The sequence below is a fragment of the Dermochelys coriacea genome, chromosome 1, assembly GCF_009764565.3.
Source record: "Dermochelys coriacea isolate rDerCor1 chromosome 1, rDerCor1.pri.v4, whole genome shotgun sequence".
NCBI lineage: Eukaryota > Metazoa > Chordata > Testudines > Dermochelyidae > Dermochelys > Dermochelys coriacea.
In genome coordinates, this window is record NC_050068.2 from 249204118 (window position 1) to 249225197 (window position 21080).

Here is a 21080-nt window from a genome sequence, read left to right on the forward strand (position 1 = left end):
TGCCTAGAGCAGCCCTGCTCATATGGTCACAGACTAGTGTCCCTCAGCTCCGAAGCAGGAGCAGTGCAGAAAGCAGCTACGAACAGGAGTCTCTCCTGGCTTTAGTGGGAGGCTGAACAGGTCTGCACCCTCCTCCTCCCCACTGCCAGTGCTGGTCCATTTCTTCTTCAGCATCTCCTCCCACCTCCCACGGTGGCTAGTTTAGCAGTGTGCTTGGATCAGACGTATGACCCATGTTGACCGCTACCACCCATGTTGACCGCTACCGCCCATCTGCCCACATCTGAATGCTAGCTGATGGACACAGCGGCAAAGCAAGGACAGAAACATGCATGGAATTAAGTGGCAGGCTGCAACTTTTATTAAACTTGAATGTAGGGGAGAGCCACTACCTGCTCATCACCACAACTCACCTATATCAGGCATTTAATTGGTTCCAGTGCGGGGATTACAGGGCTCCTTACCATATAACCCGTAACTGGCGCCAGGGTTACATAGCTCTTTAATCCATAAGGCAGGGTGTTTCTACTCAGCCTACCCCCCAGGACTGCATTCTCTGTGAGTCCTAGCACTCTCCTCCCCCCGAGGGTCACAGAGGGTGCAGGAGGGTGGGGATCTCGGCCCACGAGGGCCACAAGGTCTGACCGCAGCCCACAAAGACCACAAGGTTTCATCCTATCATACGAGCCCAAGGCAAATCACCTAAATCCCAGATCTTTCACCTCTGGGAACCATTCATTTTATTCTCTTAACCTCACTGGAAACCAGCTGCATGTTGTAACAAGTAAGCAGCACCATCCCAGTACCTCCGTTAGGTACTAAACACCTTGTAGATGCAGTGAGGAAGGCAAAAAAACTCCCTGGTCCTTTGCCAATTGGCCCATGGGAGAAAAAATTCCTTCCTGACCCCTACACAGGCTAGACCCACAGCATCTGTCAGGCCGGGTTCCCCTTCCTAGTTTAGGTGGGCAGGGTGGGCTGCTGGAATGGAGCCAAAAGAGGCTCCGGGTGGCCCCTTCACTGGGCTAAATCCTGGGAGCTGGGGAATGCTGGCCAATCAGCACCCCTTCTTCCCAGCTGGCCAATCGGTGCTAGTGACTCCGATGGGAGGAGTTACCTATTGTCCCTTGGCAAGTGCCTCCCTCCCTTACTACTGGGGCTGTCCCCCTTTCACTGCTGGCCCCATCAATTTTCCCCACCCATTGGTGTAGGTCGGTGACATCTTTCTCCTGATTTTCCACAGGGGGCTCTTCTGGCAAAGATTCAGAGTCTGAGTTTATTGGGTGGGGGATTGCATGGGCCAAGGAAGGGAGAGGAGCCCCTGCAAATCCTATTGTGGTACACTTCAGAGCTTGCCAGAAGAGAAACTCCACAATGGTGATTGAATGAAATGGTTATATATACCCCAGCCTGTATTATTATTCATATCGTGGTAGCTCCTAAGAGCGCCAGTCATAGACTAGGACCCCATTGTGCTAGGTGCTGTACAAACACAGCACAAAGAGATGGTCCCTGCCCCAGTGAACTTACTATCTAAGTGCAGAACAATCTCTGTTACAGCTTTGCAGAAATCGACTCACCCATTTGCCTGAGTGAGTCATTCTGTGGACAAAAGAATGAATGTGCTTTAGTGTTTCATTATCCTTAAACATAACAGCTAATGAGTGGGTGAATAGATTTTGCTCCTTGGGCTGGTCAATTTTCCTGACAATTTTGCAAGGTTGCTCTGTCATTAGAAATGAATTGGGTGTTGTTCCAGCTACTAAGGAGGAAGAGAAGCTCTGGGGCTTATTGCCTGGGAAAGAGAGGACATGGTTTGTAATGAATTACTCTGAACCTGTACTCATTGAGATGATCCAGAGTTCACTCTATCTTACAGAATTTTGCCTGGGTGGGGTGAGAGCAGGGAAAGAAAACTCAGAAAAGAACAAGACTGAATTATTTCTATTTCTATTTCTCTCTTTCTCTTTAAAAGTATGTAGACCATGGAAATGAGAAATACTTTTTATATGTTCATTCTCTTGCAAAAGTCCTAGGAACTACTAATTTTACTGATGCGATTGGTCTTGCTGCCAAACTCCAGCCATGGCTGGGGAGCATCTGATAGACCAGCCAAGTGGATAGACTCCAGAGGCTTTCAGGGTTTCAAAGTATTGTGTAAGAGACAATGAACTCCTTCCTGTCATTGAAATGCTTTTCAGTAGCTACAGATAATGCCCTCCTGAGAAGTACTGACACTGCCTTATGGGGTGGCTGGGGTCTTAAAGAGCCAGAGTTGGTTTTCAGGACAAGACAAAACGGAGAACATCTGTTGCACAGACTGTGTTGCAAGGGTGCTACAAGAGGATAGATTGACACCCCTGCCCCACAAAGAATAGAAATCACCATGCAAAGAATCGTGGGCAGTGACCAAAACAACTTCTGCCATTTAAAGACCTTAGGACAGGGATGCATTTCACCCTGACACCCTCGATTTCAGTGCATATAGCTCAGGGATGAATTTTCCCCCTTAAATTCCCAAGGGAGATCAGTAACACTCTATAATGACCCACTAGAGTGAGAATACATCAGGTGAGCAGGAACCTGAGCACAAAGTGACCATGGGGCCTACAGTAGTTTAATCAATAAACTTGGGTCTCAGTTGGGTACCAGTCCAAGAAAGCTGCTGATACAGTGGCTTCATAAACCATGGGGCTGTTAATTCTCTGGATCAGACAGATTATTTTTTAAAGCCATTTTTAACTGTCTCCTGATAGAAGACAGATACCCAAGTGTTAGAACAATAATGTTTAGCTTTTATGTAGTGTCTTGCCTGTTCAAATCACTGTACAGCCATTGACTAGTTATTATTACTAATCATGTTTATTATGGCAGTGCCTTTGGGACCAGTTGAGACAGAAGTCCCACTGTGCTCAGCACTGTACAAACACAGAGTAATAGACAGCCCATGTCCCAAAGACTACCTAATTCTCACAGCATTCTTGGGAGGTAGGTGGATTAAAATGATCATCACCATTTTACAGAAGAGGAAATGGAGGCAGAGAGATGAAGTGACTTGCTGCTATTATCCAACTGGATTTTCAGGGGCATGTTTTGTGTGTGTGCTTGGAGAGAGGAGGGCCAGGGGAAGTTTGTCATGTTGGAACAGACAGTGTTACCTGTCACAGTTCAGGGCAACAGCACCTGTGTTCCCCCTCAGGGATCCATCCAGGGCATCCACTCTCAGGCTTCCATCTCCCCAACAGTTGCCTTTTTGGATGGAGACCTGTATCTCTGTCCCATCTGACTGGGGTATTTGCAGGCTGATCAGTTCCCTGCCATCACTGTGGTATTTCCAGCTCGGACAAGCTGCCCTAGCATACCTGCTGGCTTTCTCTTTGGAGACAGTTAACAGCGTGACTGCCCATGGTTATAGATACCACACAGCTCTTCTTATGAAAGCTTATGGTATTATTATGGTAAAAGCACTGTCGAGAAAACATGTTTAAAACAATAGACAAACCTACCCGCGTGTCAATAAACATACCAGACATTATCCTAACAAGGGCTCTGACAGGAGCAGTCCTTCTATACGCCACCCGAGGAGTTTCCTTTGTGGTCACAAGTTCTTCACAGTTTCAGCTCGGTACAGTAACTCCTCACTTAAAGTCGTCCCAGTTTAATGGTGTTTCGTTGTTACCTGGCTGATCAATTAGAGAACATGCTCGTTTAAAGTGGCGCAATGCTCCCTTATAACGTTGTTTGGCAGCTGCCTGCTTTGTCCACTGCTTGCAGGAAGAGTAGCCTGTTGCAGCTAGCTGATGGGGGCTTGGAACCAGGGTGAGCCGGCAGCCCCTCTATAAGCTCCCCGTTCCCCTAAGTTCCCTGTGTGGCAACCATCCAGCGGGCTATCAGTTGCCGGCAGTTCAGCTGTCCCTCCCCCCACCACCACGTGCTGCTCCTGCCCTCTGCCTTGGAACTGCTCCCGGGAGCCTCCTGTGCGGGGGGAGGGAAGAAGGCGGCTAATGTCAGGGTGTCCCCCTCCCCCCTGGTCCTGCATCCCGCTTACCCCATTTCCATAGAGCAGTTTGGGAGGGGGAAGAGACACATGACAGGGCTCAGGACGGAGGGAGCTTCCTGGAAGCAGCTGCCATCTCAGCTTGCTGATCTACTTAAAAAGGCAATATATGTAGAGTGGGGTCAGAGCACTTAAAGGAGCAGTGTACATCTCTGTCTCTCATACACACAGTGTGTGTCTCTGTCTCTGTCTGCCATGCTGTCTCCCCTCCCTCCATTTGTGCTGCCTTGTAGAGTGTGAGGCTACATTAACAATGAGTTAACCCTTGAGGGTCTCAGCCAATTGCTAGTTCATCATTTAGCAGTAAGGCATTCCCTGGGAAATATCCCACACTCTGACTTCACCACCTCAACCAAGCTTCACAATCATCATCGCTGTGTACCAGTATTAAATTGTTTATTTAAAATTTATCCTGTGTGTGTATATATATATAGTGTATATAGTCTTTTGTCTAGTGCAAAAGTTTCCCTGGAACCTAACCCCACCCATTTATATTAATTCTTATGGGGAAATTGGATTCGCTTAACATAATTTGGCTTAAAGTCGCATTTTTCAGAAACATAACTATAAAGTTAAGTGAGGAGTTACTGTACAAGTACCCAGTTTTATGGGGTCTCAGTAGGCCCTGTCCTTCCAACCTCACCGTAAAGATTGGGGCTCTCCATGCACCAGAGTCCTGACCGTTTGCTGGACGAGGAAGAAGGCTCCGAGTCATTTTAAAACTAGACTATTTATCCAAAGCCCTTTGCTTTGACTGTTGGTCACTGGAGAATCCCATTTGAACTAGTATATGCACATCTCTGCGTGGAGGGGAGGGGCACTTCAAAGGGCTGATAACAGAGCAAGTACATTAGCATCCCCCTCTTCCTAGAGAAGGTCCATACAGTGCCCCATAACACATACACAATTGCATTGTAATACAATGGAACCCCCAAAGTACTAACCCTGATTCAATCGGATTAGCTTAATTCAGTGAGGTTTATCTTCATTCCATAAACTTTGGTCAGGATACTACAGGCTATTGTCAGTCTGTCACAATACAGTACCTCTGATCATTGAAGTGTTGCTTTGACTTCCCCCAGGTGACCTGTCGCCATGTCAGGTGCTGACACGATGACAGCTAGCAAGGCAGCCGATGTGAGCAGCAAGTCTGAAAACAGTGTCTGCAACTCCACTGAGAGGTGAAAAGTCCTAAATTCTTGTTTTTCTTTTTTCCAAGGGAGGGGAGTGGAGAGGGAGTCATTACTTTCCGTCGGTGCTCTCTCTCATAGCCTAAACCGTGCCTCTAGCGTCAATATGCCTCACCCGGTGTCTCTGGGCCATCAGGTTATACGTTTAAATCCCACATCCTGATGTAAGTCTAATAACATGTGATGATACCATAGTGCACTAGTAGACATGGGGTGGGGTCCACCCCATTAGAGGCATCATCCTTTGTCCAAAAGGTTACACGAAAGTTTCTGCTCCCACTGAAATAGGCAGAAGTTACAGGAGCATGAGACTTGGGGACAATGATATCCTGGTTAGTATCTCCCTTCCCTTCGGTAACCACAGATGCCTATGTCCGAGTTTGGGTGTCAGTTATGACTGGGCGCATAATGGCTGCCAGATTTGCTTACATGCTCATTGCACTACCAGCAGGAAACCTAGGGCTGACCTACACACTGTGTTTTTGCACCATTGTAACTAAATTGATTTAGTTGCATCAGTGCCAGCCCCTGGTGTAGACACACTTCACCCCATTTACATGAATCCAGGAGTTTATAGAATTAAACTAAACTGGGGTAAGTGCATTTATGTTGGTTTAATATAAGGGGTCGCACCTCTGTAGCTAAATAGTTTTAAAATTGATCTATTTACACTAGTGCCATCTTTCTAGCATAGACAAGCCCTTATTGTTTTGCAAAGAGCTTTGGGTTTGAAAAGATTATGTTATAAATGTAAATGTCTTCCCAGCTGGGGCTTAATAGATGTTGATAAAAGCATTTTGAGATCCTTGGGTGACAGGTGCTGGGTGAAGTACATGTTTGTTTGATGCAGCCAGGTGTCATGTAATTAATTGGTTTTTATCCCTTGCCATGACAAGTTTCATTTAGATGGTGGGCTCTGTGGGGCAAGAACTCTCTGTGTGTTGTGTGTCTGTACAATGGGAGGCTAATCCCTTTGTGGGTCCCCTGGATGTTACAGCTGTGCAACTGATGAATAATAATAATAAACATAAAAGTGCAATGTTATTTTGTTAATGGACGCGCTGGAAAAACTTGGAAGGTGAAATTATTGGAGGAGAGGATCACTATGGGTGAGGTTCTTTCTTCTGTTTCATAGATCTCCAGGCAAGAAGGGGCTGCTGTGATCATCTAGCCTGACCGCCTGTGTAGCACAAGCCATAGAATTTCATCCAGTGGCTCCTTCATCTAGCTCAATACCTTCTGGTTGAACTAGCCCTTATGTTTTAGAACAACATCCAGCCTTGATTTAAAGACTCCAAATGACGTATTTACCATGTCCCTTGAAAATCATTTGTATTGGTTAATTTCCCTCCTTTTATTTCTAATTTGAATTTTGGTAACTTCAGCTGCCAGCAACTGGATCTTGTTATGCCTTGTCTTGATGAATAAGCCAAATAATCTATATAGAAAGGAGTTACTGGGTAGGCTTTAGAGGAATACCTACTGTGTCCCAAGTCTACACGTCTGTTTGATAATCATGCGCTACCTACTAAATCTTAAGTAAACCAGAGTCCATTTTGACTTTTATTTTGATGCACTTGTCTTATGCACTAAGTAAAAAACCCTACTATTCTATTTTAAATGCATACAAAAATACAAATTGACCTGTTCTCAGTATGAACACTCCTAATTTTCAAAAACTATAATCCCACCCACTCTCACCCCATTCCATTCCCTCAGAGAAAGCCTGGGATAATAGACAGGTCTTGCATCAAATTGGACTCTGTCATAGCAAGAGAGAGACGGAGTGCATTCCAGAATCCAGGATCCTCTCCTGAGAATGCTCTTCAGCAGCCCCATCTTTGAGCATCCCTGCCAACCTCACCTGCTTCAATAGAGCATATAGAGCTGGTGTACTGATGACCAAATGATCAGGAAAAGTGAATTTTTCTTCTCTTTTGTCTTTGCTGTGTAGGGTCAAGCTTGCAAGTAAAAATAATACAAACACTGTGAAGGAATTAGAAAGACTTTGGTTTGGGTCTTCAAGTGAAAATTATTCTGAAAGTGCCAGTTTCATTCTGAGTCTAGGACCTAAAGCTGAACACGTTTCTTCTGTGGTGAAAAGCCCATTGAAATCACTGGAGAACTTGATGCTGAATCCAAGGCTAGACTGCTTTCAGCAGAACATGCTGAGTCCCAAAATGATTATCAGTGACCCATCTGTGGATCTTAATGTCAAGGAGAGCCGCAAAATCATAAGGAGGCAGATAGGGGGCACTCAGAATTTACAGTCAGCTGGGAAAGTCAGTTTGAGGAATAAGCCCTTCAGTATCAAGGACAAGATTTCTGAATGGGAAGGGAAAAAGGAAACGCCTTCTCCTCTGGTCTGTCAGAAGGAGGAAGAGCAAGGAGTTAAAGAGGAGCACAAGATGCCATGTGTGGTGGATAAGATGAGTGGGGAAGTTTTGGGGCCTAGGAAAGTGGACACCAAGAGGCTTATAACCTGGGAGTTGGAATGCAAAGGGGCAGGCAAAGAGAATGAAAGAAGAGTGGGCACTTCAAAGGGCATGGAGCAGAGAAAAGAGAGGAAAGTGGAAATGCAGGAGAAGGAAGAGGAGGTTGATTCCAGTGTTGGAAAATGCAAGGAGGTGAAAGGTGGTAAGTGGGAGGTCCAGAAAGAGAACCTTTCCGTACTGACTCAGGTCAAGAAACTGGAGCAGGCCTTGAAGGAAGGATCAGCAGAATTGCAGCCACAGTTGCCAGGTACTTATTATTCCCCACACTGTCTGCAGGAGAAGGCAGATGAGGAACAAACCTTCCCAGAGGACCAGGAAGGTATATGCGGCTCTGAACTCAATAAGAGGCTCCTCAGCTTAGACTCGGAAATCAGTGAGCCCATTTTGGGGACTCTGGAAGAGGTGAGAGCATCTCAAGTGAAGTGCAAGGATCAGAGCGTAGAGAGCGCGTACACAGAACCAGGGATACCGGAGAAGAAACCCTTCATCAACCCACTTCCAAAGCCCAGGCGGACTTTCAAACACGAGGGAGAAGAGGGATGGATCCCGGCAGCTAGAAATAGGAGAAACTTGCCCCCTCTGCCATCTATACCTCCTCCTCCTCTCCCTTCTTCTCCTCCCCCATCAGCTGTTAGCAGAAGACTATGGAATGGGAAACATAAGAATAATGCTGACCACAGGTATTCTGGCTTTACTATTCTAATGCTGGTACAGGAGTTATTGATTAATTTGCTGGTGGTGTGCAGTTCTGCTTCTAAAAAGGGCCTCCACAAAAGTGGCGTCATCAGAGTCTATGTTTATTGGGTCTCAACCTTGTAAGTAAAAGGATGACTATCCACTCCCTAAATTCACGCTGGGCTCTGAAAGTGCAGCAGTGTTCTTTCCGTCTCAGCAATGTCAGTGATCACGATATATTCTGCTCTGTTACACCTGTGCAAACACTGAAGGCCAATAGGTGTCCACAGGTGTAATGACTTTGACATGGAGATCCTATGACTAGTAACAGTGAGTGAGAATGAATGATTCCAGCTTGACTCTCCAAGCCCAGGACGAGTTCATGTTGTTGCCAGTTTAAAGACAAGACAAAACAAAACAACCTTTTTCGCTTGCAGAATGAGCACAGCTGATCAGAAACCACTGAGAGATGGTAAGGGAGGGGATCTTGCAATGCCATTTTTATACTGTCACTTTTCAGAGTAGAGCTGCCATTTCTGCTCAAGTCTGTTCCTTGTTTACTCAGGTTTTGCTGGAGGTTGCTCCTTACCCCATCCCCTTTTGTAAATCCAAATATTTGAGGGGGGGGGGGAACCTGCCTTATAAATGTACTGTCCTTTTTGAGCCTATCCTCTGCAGTGTATCTACCTTAAAAATAAAAATTCCTGACTTCATTTGGACTTGGAGAGACTTTACACCTCTCTGTGCTCGACTGACTAGGATGCTCCACTGCTTTCCCTTCTCATCATTCAAGGTAGCATATTGCTCTCCTGCACCACTCATAGAAGGTCTGATTTTTGACAACTCTTACTCATGTTGCCTAGTGATCAGTGGGACTGCTTGTGGAGGAAGACACTACTTAGGGTATATCTAGACTGCAGTCGGAGGTGTGACTGCAGCACCGGTAGCCATGGTCCACACTAACTTACCTGTGCTAGTGTTGTGGGGGTGACATGGGCTTAGGGTGAGCTAGCGGTGCGAGTAGGTACCTGGGGTCCTCGGCATGCTTGGACAGTCCACACTGAAGGCTGTGCTGCTGCAGCTACACTGCTATTTTTAGCTGTGCTAGCGCAGGTATGTCTACCTGTGATGCAGTCAGACCTCAGATTGCTGTGTAGACATGCCCTCGGCGTCACAGGCTGTGGCCCACAGTCTTTTACATCTTTAGCATGTCTTAGAATCATTATACAGTAAATGGACCATTGCAACCCTGACATTTGCTGACTAGTCCCAGTCTGGTAAAAAACGACTATCGTGTCGACATTGCTTTATACATTGTACAGGATGGATCTGTGAAGCACTGGCTCCTCTGTAGTTCATGTTGCTGACTGAGTGACTTGCTGGAGACTAGTGAATGATATTGAATTATTGGACTTGTAAAGTCTGTTTATCTCTATCACTCTCCATCCTATTTCTCCCTCTCCTCTTCCTTCCCCTCCGAATGGCACAGGAAGTCCTATGAGTTTGAAGACTTGCTGCAGTCGTCGTCCGAGAATGGCAGGGTGGATTGGTATGCTCAGACCAAGCTGGCCCTCACACGCACTTTATCTGAGGAAAACGTCTATGAAGATATTCTGGGTAGGACCTTCAAGAGGGGGATGGGGAGGGGTTGGACAACTAAAAAGACTTGGGGACCATTGATGAAAACGTGTCACAGTCCAAAGGCTCACCTAGAAGAGTGTATTTATTAGGCAAGATTTACTGAGGTGCATCACACACAAAATATCAGCCAGCAGGAAGAAAAATATTGTGTGAACGGGTGGCCATGAAATTAAAAAATTGGGTCCCACAATCCCTGGGTTCATGTTTGTGGCACCGTGATTTATTCCACCCTCCCGCGTTAGTGCAGGTTTCTGGGGATGGCTGAGATTCCATCAGCTCCATTTCCAGGAATGTTATCTTATTATCCTACACTTACATACACAGTGTTTTCCAGAACATAGAGCAGAACACGTCCCGTGTCCTGAAGAGCTTTGAGTCTAGCTGTTGCAGAGCTAGAGTTAAGTGAACCTCTTGGCAGAATTTAGCTGGAGAGGAAGGAAATCAGTGCTGTTGTATCCTACAGAGGTGATACAGGATACTTTTTTTCCACCAAATGCATCCGATGAAGTGAGCTGTAGCTCACGAAAGCTTATGCTCTAATAAATTTGTTAGTCTCTAAGGTGCCACAAGTACTCCTTTTCTTTTTGTCTCTCCAGTGTGTTAAATACTGATCCGATAATTACAGTGGAATAATTCACATCCATGAAAAACCTACATCTAAAATAAGTTCTCTAGTTCCGGGGCAGTGTGTGGTTCCAGAACATTTGCATGCAGCTTTCTTTGATAGACAAAAGTACTTTTACCTCCCTCACCTTGGTGAGTCCAGACAGTGGGTCACTCAGAGATTCATGGAGTATCATAGGAGAAGAGGTTGAAAAAGTCTTGTGGTGTTGTGTCCTTGTCTGATGACTTCAGCTGTGCTCCCCCGACTCCATTGACCTCTGGCAGGGCAGGCTGTTGCACAGCCAAACAGGAAATACAAACCATATACAGGATCCAAAGCTAAGCTGCAGTGCCTGCCCCAGCATTACTGACCTTCTGTTTTCATTCTCAGCTTGGTATGTACAAGAATGCAAGAAAGAAGGTTGCTTTGAACTAATGGCTCTCCATTGTGGTGCCATGATGGGATGCATAAGGAAAGGGAAGGCTCATAATAAATTGCCTGCCCATTCAGACACTTGGGTCTACATTTTCCATCATTGATTTTAAGTACCCAGACTGAGACACCGAAGGCCTGATCTCTCAGAGGCGCTGAGTATCTTTAGCTCACTTTCAAGTTAACTGGAGTTGTGGGTGCTCGGCATTTCTGAAAAATCAGGCACTAGCTGTCTCAAGGTGGGCACCTACAAATCAAGGCACCCCAAATTAGCAGCATGAAGCTTATGTACCACTTAAACCCACTTAAATGATATTTGGAAGGCTTAAGTGGGACTTAGATGGAGCACAGACCTTTAATTCAGAGAGAACCGGGAATCAGAAGAATGAAGAGAAGGGATATTAAGGGCCACAGTGTATGAAAACTTTATGACTTCTCCGTTGACAGGGAAATGGACTGGAGGACTTAATGGGTCTTTTCCATCTCTAACTTCTGTGACATAATTCTATGGCTGGATACATCCTAGTCAGGATTTGGATGCAATCCAGTAAGCAGCTGGACTCCCAGAGCTGAAGAGAGGGAAAGGATGGCAAGAATTTTTGAGAACAGTTTTTTTTTAACCACCAGATGTGGGGGGTGGGAGAAAGCCACAGAGTCCCAGCAGAGATTTTGTGGGACTCCTCCAGGATTTTCTGCGTTTCTTACCTATAACGTGTGGCTCTTTGCTGCAGATCTGCCATCGAAGGAAAACCCCTATGAAGACATTGAGATGAACAGCCGCTGCCTGGGGAAGAAATGTGTCCTGACTTTTCCAGCATCCCCCACCTCCTCTGTACCTGGCACACCCACGAAGGTATCGTAGTTCAACCAGCATGACTTGTGTCCAGTTCCCAAAAGGCTTTGGGTGAAATCCTCCTCTCATTGAGGCCAGTGGAGTTTTACTATTGATTTTAATGGGGCCAGCATTTCACCTTTTAGGTTTTAGCTACTGTTGAGGGAAGGTGCAATAGCGAGAATAGAGAGTCACGGGCACAAGAATTCCCGTGTTCACCCTTTGGTACAGTTTCTTGTTTTCATTTTTCTCAAATTGGGGTTAACTCCTAAACAGTATACCAGGAGCATGCATCTGGGTCTCGCTCAATAATCCGTCATAAGGGTTTGTAATTGTCAGTGCTACGTTACGATTTTATGCGAGAAGAGTGTGATACCAGGCATCATGTTTTGTTTTGAACAAAATCCTGTTTTGATCCATTTTCTCTGTAAATATGTGTTCCCAGTGAAGCCTCCCCATCATGCAAGCAGTTCTGGGGAGAGCAAACAGATCACAAAAGGAAGAGCAGCTGTTTGATCTTAATCAAGATGGTAACTCATATATGGACAGACATGCTAAGGGCTGTGGTAGTGCAGTGGGCTCGTGTTGGTCTTTCACCTCTGGAAACCTGGAGTCAGATTTTGACTAGATTCCAAGGGAAAAGGAGTTGTGCTCTGATCTAGTCTCTACACGTTCCAGCACAGAACTGATTATAGACCTCTATTGCAAAATTTGGATCCAGGGCTGAACTCTCCTGAGGTTCAGGGGTGTTTGCATTTGGGGTGTTGGTTTGTCTACATGAGAAATCCACACCAGATGGCAGTCTACATGTCTACAGAGAATCCACACCGGATGGCAGTGTCTGTTTCAGTCTAATGGAACCCCCAGAACTGGAGAGCAGGGTGGGGTTGCGGTTTAGAGTTGAGGACCATTGGCAGAGCTACGAGGAGGAAGTTTTACCTGTACTGGGCTGCTTTGTATTTCGCTCAGCCCTGCGCTTTTAGCCCCACAATTTTGTGAGTGCTACATTCACTCACAATATTCACATACAGGGAAAGGCCATTTATTGCTGCAGCGTAAGGTAGCCTCCTCCTCTTTAAAGTGGCACTGGAATGCTCCGCCAGTCAAGGCCCAGCAATCTGATCAGTATCCATGGGCAATATGTAATCCATTTTTGCAGCTATTAAGAATTGTGAAGTGAAGCATCTATTGTGCCCTCCATTAGGAAGGTCCTGTTGGATTTCTGTTGAAAAGATTGGTTAAAGATAGCAACCCCCCCGCTGCTGCTGCTGGCTCATCTTAAGTGATCACTCTCCTTACAATGTGTATGATAAAACCCATTGTTTCATGTTCTCTGTGTGTGTATATAAATCTCCCCACTGTATTTTCCACCAAATGCATCCGATGAAGTGAGCTGTAGCTCACGAAAGCTTATGCTCAAATAAATTTGTTAGTCTCTAAAGTGCCACAAGTACTCCTTTTCTTTTTGTGAATACAGACTAACACGGCTGCTACTCTGAAACTCCCTGTGGTTTCACTGGGAGGCGCTTACTAGAATTCCTTGCTAGCTAAGACAGCCTTAACAAGTGCACCCTTGAGGTCCTACTTTCTTGGGGACTCCCATGCAAGCCCTGCAACTCTCAGTCTGGCGCTGTCTTTCTCTTTAGCAATGAGACCAGAGGAGGAGGTAAATATATTGTCTGATCCCCTTTCTGTAAGCTTGTGATTCAGCGAAGGGCAACCATGCTGTCTGCTTCCTATGTCGTTCCAGTTGCTACCTGTTTTATCCTCAGACCAGGGGTTCTCACGACAAATTTTTTGGTGGCATCAGAGTGCAGCCACCAACTCTTGCTGGTGGCTGCTCTGACAATTTTCCCTAAAATACTTAATTAACTTTAGGAAAAACAAATAAATATGCACATATCTACATCCAAATCATTGTAATTTATTTATGTAGGGTGGTGGGTTTTTTTGCAGACTTAATAATAAAAATAATGTACAGTTGTCTCTATTTTTTATTGGATCTAAACAGAACAGAAACACAAATAAGGTGCTTTGCACATTCTTGTTTGTTTTTGTTGGTCGGCTTTTTGGTTGCTTTTTTAAAAAGACTTGATAGCTAGTAGGTCTGCTGCTGCGAAAAGTAATATTTGTATGTTTGTTAATATCATTTTTCACAGCATCCCAGCTAGCTAGTCAGTCTGTTGTGAAAAGTGATATTAACAAACATACAAATATCAATTTTCACAGCAGACTTACTCAGCCCTGGCAAGCCAGAAGCCCTGGATGGAGAGGGAGACAGCAGGGTCCAGGAGCAATGGGGGAAAGGTGTGAAAGCAGGGGCCGGGGTGATGCAGGGGGCGTGTGTGTGTGTGCGTGAGCCGAGGGCTGGCACCTCCGCCGCATGGCCGGAGTCCAGAGCCAGAACCCAGAGACCCATGACTGGATCCTGCCACCCTCCACCCCAAGGCTGAAGCCAAGACTCACCGACCTAGCAAGGTGGGGAACTCACTGGTTGCCTGCTCCTCTGGCATTTGCGGCTCCAGCTGATGGCCCTGTGGGAGGCTCCATTGCCTTGCCGCCCCATCCCCACTGTCCAAGAGGATGTCGTGGCTGCAAGAAAAGCCCCTGGTGGCTGCGGTGGCCACATTTGAGAAATGCTGCCTTACACTGTCCAGGCTGCCTCAGGCTCAGACCACGTGACAGTAGAGGATCACACTAGTAACAAGTAATGTCAACAGCAGGGGTATAAACTCAATTTTCCTTACCAATGGGCCTCGCCATGCTATCCAAGCTGCAGAAATTGTTATTAGGGCTGATTTAAATTTTTTCAAAATGTTGACACCTTTCCCCCACCCCGAAATATTTCTGTTTTTCAACCAGCTTCTAGAGTGATTGAGATTTTTAGAAAATGTGAAATTGAATGAAATGTTCTTATGAAAATTTGTCTGCATTTTTTGATTAGCTCCCTATTCCCCAGAGATAAACTGTAGCATGGATGTATAGCTAATCTCTTCATCACAGGTATTTGGGATGGAATTCACGCTTGTGCAGAGGTCACATACAAGGACCCATCCACCTCTTAAGTCGCACTCAAGCTCTCAAAATGGGACTGAACTATTGCATAGGCCTTGTGCTGGCCCTCTGCATGGGGATGAATTTCATCCTTATGGAGCCCCTGTCAAGGTAGTATCTAGGAGCTGAAATAACATAGTTATACTGCTACATGGTTCTTAACACAAAAAATTGCTGTCAGTGTTGGTCAGGAAAAATGTGCTCTTAACACCTTGTGTGGTAGCAAGCATAGTTTCAACTATAGCATGAACCTTACTGGACCCAAATCGTGGTAGAGCCCTGCCCCGTCCCATTCCCCCAACCCAGAAAGGACTAGGAATGTCTGAGAAGCTCCCCACCCTGAAGACCCATCATAAATAAATTGAATCATTGAGTTGATGGAAGAAGCAGTGGAGACCAGTCTCCAAAGGAGAAGCTTCTTCACCCTCTTGGAAGCCGTGAAAAGGGAGACGGCTCATTCTTGCCCCCAATTCCTTCCTCCCTGAAAGGTGTTCCATTCCTGGGAAAGGAGGGCAAAGCAAGCTCTTCAGGACGGAGATTGTCTCTATGGGTGTACAGCACCCAACACAATGAAGAACTGATCCTGCTCTGGCCCTCTGGGTGCTGCTGTACTATAAAGAAGGAGAATGCGATAGAAGTTGTAACTGAGAGTCATTGCACTGAAAAGCAGCTTGCTCGGATTTAACCAGAGAGCTGAATTTGAAATCCATTTGAATTGACTGACCATTAGCTTGTTATCTAAACAGCACTGGCCTAACTCTGTGCCTGTTGAATCAATGGCAGAACTCCCATTGACTTCAAACGGGAACAGAATTAGGCCAACCCTGAGTGTGTTTGAAAATCCCGCTATCATAGGAGTGAGTTGAACTTTGACCCCTTAAAGGCCCAAGTTCACCCTGTGACATACCAACAGGAGAAATTGTAGGCACTGGCCAACTCTGATGATGTAAAGGTAAGCTGCACCTTCACACCCACACATAGGTTCCTCTAGTTTTGCTAAATAGAAAAGTTCAAATAGTGGAGGGAATCATAACTGGTGAGGAGAGAATCCTCCATGACTTCCCTCTGTATTCTCTCCTCTACTTCCTCTTCACGCTTCCCCCAAAGTGTCATTTCACAATGGCCCTATCTCTCTGGAGCTTCTCCCAGCATAGTCCAGGAGTTGCTCCCTAGGATAAAAGAGGCACTCCCTCCCCCTGAGTATGCTGCTTTGGCACTACTCCCAGCTCCTTTGGTCTGGGGAATTTGGAATCTGAACATTGATACTGTAATATACCAGCCTTCTAGGCTGCCACTGGACTTAACCAACCACTTACTGATGGGGTTTCTTGCACCTTAGAAGAAACTAACTTCCATTGCTGGCCATGATGGGGTTTCTTGCACCTTCCTCTGAAATATTGTCTTTAATTGTCTTGCATGGTAGTCCTGTGGAAACTGTGACAACCATGCAAATTTCTTGGGCCTGTGAGAATCTGCTAAGCATACAGGTAAGCCACGTCTGCCTGTGTGCTAGCCATGTGCTCCAGCTCACCTAATTGAAATTAGTACGGTCACTATGTTTCCTTGAGAAGTATATGAGGTGGAGTGCTGTGTTAATTTATTTCCTCTCTTCCATTCTGTCTCCCTCCCCAGTTGCTTTCCAAACCCATTTTCTTTCGACAAAACTCGGAGCGGCGGAGTTTCAAACTGCTGGACATACGGAAACTGAGCCGTGACGGTACTGGGTCCCCTTCCAAAATCAGCCCTCCCTCTACCCCCAGCAGTCCAGATGATACATTCTTCTCCCTGGGAGATGCTCAGAATGGCAAGAGGAGAAGGAAGATTCCCAAGGTAACTTCAGGGATTTTTTCCCTACTTATCCTGGCTTCTCATGTGTTGTTACATTGATAAGGACAAATTTTTCTTGCAATTTCCAATGTCATGCCCATAACATTTAGGAAGAGTTCTGGGCTATGACTTGATTTCCATTAGCCTTTCACAGTTAGTACTAAACATTTTTTACATCCCACCCACCCTTTTTCTCATGGGAAAAGGGGTCCAAAGATCTCTGCAAGGTCTAAAGCAGTGGTTCCCAACCAGGTTCTCAACCAGAAGTACATGTGTCCCTGGGGGTACACAGAGGTCTTCCAGGGGGTACATCAATTCCTCTAGATATTGGTCTAGTTTTACAACAGGTACATAAAAAACACGAATGGAGTCAGTACAAACTAAAATCTCATACAGACAATGACTTTATACAGCTTTATATACTATGGAAGTACAATATTTATATTCCAGTTGATTTATTTTATAAATATATGGTAAAAATTAGAAAGAAAGCAATTTTTCCATAATAGTGTGGTGTGACACTTTTGTATTTTTATGTCTGATTTTGTAAATAAGTAGTTAAGTGTTGTGAAACTTGAGATACACAAGACAAATCAGACTTCTGAAAGGAGTACAGTAGTCTGCAAAGGTGAGAGCCACTGGTCTAAAGAATGTATTTTTTCGCTCTGACATGTCCCACGCTACTGTGAGGGATAAAACAAGTACAAAAAAAATTCAGAATTAGAAATTTCAACTAGATTTTTTTTAATGAAATTCAAATGTTGATAGAAAATTGATGAATTTTTTGCAAAGATTACATCTTGGTTTCCAGCCATGTTTAGTGAAGGACATGGAGAGCAGTGGATCCCATGAAGGGCCACGTGTCCAATAGTTGTTACCTGGTGATAATATATATTTTCTTTCAAGATATTATTCAACCACTAGATGTCTAAATGTGCTGTAAGAGTTCCAAGCAGGGGTATGATCCCACCTAAACAAAGGAGACAAAGCTGGAACTCAAGCTGTGTAGAATCCTTTGTTTGTCTTATGAAGTTAGTTATTGGTGTTTTCTTTAACAACACTTCCTGTTTAAGATTGACTGTGATTTCATATATCATGACACTATTTTAGAGTTAGATCAGGGACTAGATGGGTTCAATTCAATTGAGGCTGTGGACCACATATTGAATGCTTTTCAAACATGGTTATTTTTCCTGCTCTTAGCAAGGCTCCGGCAAAGGTTAGCAGTGCTAGGCTGTAACTGTGTCTCTGAGCAGACAGTCTTCCTTTGGGAAAATGTGTGCTTGTGTGTATTTATGTTTTCTCATCTGTACAAATCTAATTTTGCATGTCTGTGTTGTACATATTGGGTCTTCACAATGTTTGTGTTCATGCCTAAAAAGAGATGCAGATTTTTCCCATGTGCCGACTTAGCGTGCTTGTGTGTGTATGTGTGTGTGTGTGAGTGAGAGAGAGCATTCACATTTCAGGATGTGCATGTGTGTACACAAGTTCATATCAAGTGCCATGAATGGGGAAGTTAAGGGGTGTGAACTTATTGATGAGTGTAGTGTTATGTGCCCGGGAATAAGATTTACTATGTACTTGATGTTGGTACCAACATGAGAACCAGGACAGACAGCTCGAGATGTGAAATAAATGATCTATCCTAAAGGCTTTTGTTTAAAGCATTTCTGACAAAATTTGTACTAAGTCAGTAAGTCCAGCATCTCTTTATCATTGTCGATTACACGATGGTTGTTCTCCAGGGTCACTCATAGGTGATTATGTGCAAGCGTAGTAACAAAGCCAAACTATTAACATAAAGTGTTTCTGCTTCTTGTGGCCCCTTCTTTTGCCTCCCCCAAGATCCCACCTGCACTATATGTTGTGTCATGTTAGGCATCCATTTCATATTTAAAAATGTCAATAATTGAGGTGTGCCGCTGGGATGAATGGGATGGGATTTGTTAGAAATTGTTTTTTAAAACTCTCTGAGCTGGATCTTAAGGTCTACCTGTGTGTAAGTTGCATTCTGCCACCTTGTTGCCATCCCACACCCAGGGAATGCTTTAGGCCAAGGTAGATCAGCCTCAGGAGCTCTATACACCCTAGGAGCCACTGACGTTAGATGACAGCAATCTCTGATCATGCCCCATTCATTCTACTCCCAGGACACCAACTAGACCAACTGACTGACAGGAGCCACCTGGCCTTGAACTGGCTATACTGACTTCAAACCATCTGGGGATGTCGCTACACAAGGGGAACCCCCATTTGCCCTGTGAGAGTCATTCTCTGCCTGCAGTGTAAAGAGGGATGATGAGCTGACCCCTTGAATCTACAGCCCTGACTAGTCTACAAAAGGGACTGTACTAAAAGACTTTTTTTAAAAGCTCATTTTAACAGTGGCTTCAGTTAGGACTGATTTCCCCCCATGTGGAAAATGTATAAAGCGTCTATCATAAATATAAAGGAAAGGGTAACCACCTTTCTGTATACAGTGCTATAAAATCCCTCCTGGCCAGATGCAAAACCCTTTCACCTGTAAAGGGTTAAGAAACTAAGATAACCTTGCGGGCATCTGACCCAAAATGACCAATAAGAGGACAAGATACTTTCAAATGTGGAGGCTGGGGGGGACAAAGGGTTTTGTCTGTCTGTGTGATGCTTTTGCCGGGAACAGATCAGAAATGCAAGCCTTCCAACTCCTGTTATGTTAGTAAGTAATCTAGCTAGAAAATACATTAGATTTTCTTTTGTTTAATGGCTGGTAAAATAAGCTGTGCTGGAGGGAATGTATATTCCTGTTTTTTGTCTTTTTGTAACTTAAGGTTTTGCCTAGAGGGATTCTCTATGTTTTGAATCTGATTACCCTGTAAGGTATTTACCATCCTGATTTTACAGAGGTTATTCTTTTTTACTTTTTCTTCAATTAAAATTCTTCTTTTAAGAACCTGATTGATTTTTCATTGTTCTTAAGATCCAAGGGTTTGGGTCTGTGTTCACCTGTACCAATTGGTGAGGATTATTATCAAGCCTTCCCCAGGAAAGGGGGTGTAGGGCTTGGGGGGATATTTTGGGGGGAAGATGTCTCCAAGTGGTCTCTTTCCCCGTTCTTTGTTTAAAACGCTTGGTGGTGGCAGCATACTGTTCAAAGACAAGGCAAAGTTTGTACCTTGGGGAAGTTTTTAACCTAAGCTGGTAAGAATAAGCTTAGGGGGTCTTTCATGCAGGTCCCCACATCTGTACCCTAGAGTTCAGAGTAGGGAAGGAACCTTAACAGTGTCTAAAGCATTTTTTTGAATAAGGTTCTCAGTAACCTAAGTAGGTTTTCAAATCCTCAGTAGGTCTCTAACATGCTCTCTGTAAGAGGTGTTGAGAACAGTTTAACCGTAATCTTTACTGGTCTGTTGTTCTCGAATCCACTGGAGTGGGGAGGGCTGGTCCAGGGGATGGCCCAGGGGGACTCATTGTCAACAAAGGGTAGATAGGGTCATAGTGTTTATAGTCCCTACAGGGTCTAGTGGTGGGAAGGCTGTTGACCAGGATTAGGAAACTGAAAATTCCCTCTGGAACAATAACATTTTCATCTCCCTTATTGGGGAAAAGGCACTAACCCTGTTTTCTGTCTCCTGCTTGCTGAGCAGCTGGTATTGAAAATCAATGCCATTTATGAGGCCCGAAGGGGAAAGAAACGCGTCAAGAGGCTGTCCCAGTCTACAGAGAGCAATTCAGGGAAAGGTAAATGAACATGGGCCAAAGCATGTTGCTGTTGAGTCTTTTTGAGAGTTTCTGCCTGGCTTGAATTTTTTACTGTGATGTACAGTGTGTTTTCTAATACTTTGTCTGGTTCAGTGTAAAAAGACTGGCTGGGGCTTCCTTTATGAAAAGGGTCCTACTAAATTCATGGTCCATTTTGGTCAATTTAACAATCATAAGAATTTAAAAATCATAAATTTTATGATTCCAGCTATTTAAATCTGAAATTTCATGGTGTTATAATTGTAGGGGTCTTGACCCAAAAAGGAGTTGTGGGGGGGGGTTGCAAGGTTATTGTAGGGGGGGTTGCAGTACTGCTACCCTTACTTCTGCTGCTGGCGGCAGCATTCAGAGCTGGGCAGCTGGAGAGCGGTGGCTGCTGGCCGGGATCCCAGCACTGAGAGCCAGCGCCAGCAGCAGCACAAAAGTAAGGATGGCATGGTGTGGTATTGGCCCCCTTACTTCTGCACTGCTGCTTGCGGGGCACTGCCTTCAGAGCTGGTCACTCGGCCAACAGCCGCCACTCTCTGGC

The 21080-nt window shown here is 45.0% G+C and overlaps 1 protein-coding gene across 4 annotated transcripts in view; it reads left to right on the forward strand.

Moving 5' to 3' along the window:
• The window catches only part of DENND2A (DENN domain containing 2A), a 77363-nt gene that overhangs the window by 27169 nt on the left and 29114 nt on the right, over positions 1 to 21080 (forward strand). For all 4 annotated transcript variants that reach the window (XM_038393805.2, XM_038393813.2, XM_043518804.1 and 1 more), the window contains exons 2-7: positions 5140 to 5238; positions 7202 to 8422; positions 9907 to 10034; positions 11826 to 11947; positions 16613 to 16810; positions 20437 to 20530. In XM_038393805.2, the coding sequence (XP_038249733.1) occupies positions 5153 to 5238; positions 7202 to 8422; positions 9907 to 10034; positions 11826 to 11947; positions 16613 to 16810; positions 20437 to 20530 (1849 nt within the window). In that variant the 5' untranslated portion in view covers positions 5140 to 5152. The remainder of the gene's footprint in view (positions 1 to 5139; positions 5239 to 7201; positions 8423 to 9906; positions 10035 to 11825; positions 11948 to 16612; positions 16811 to 20436; positions 20531 to 21080) is intronic.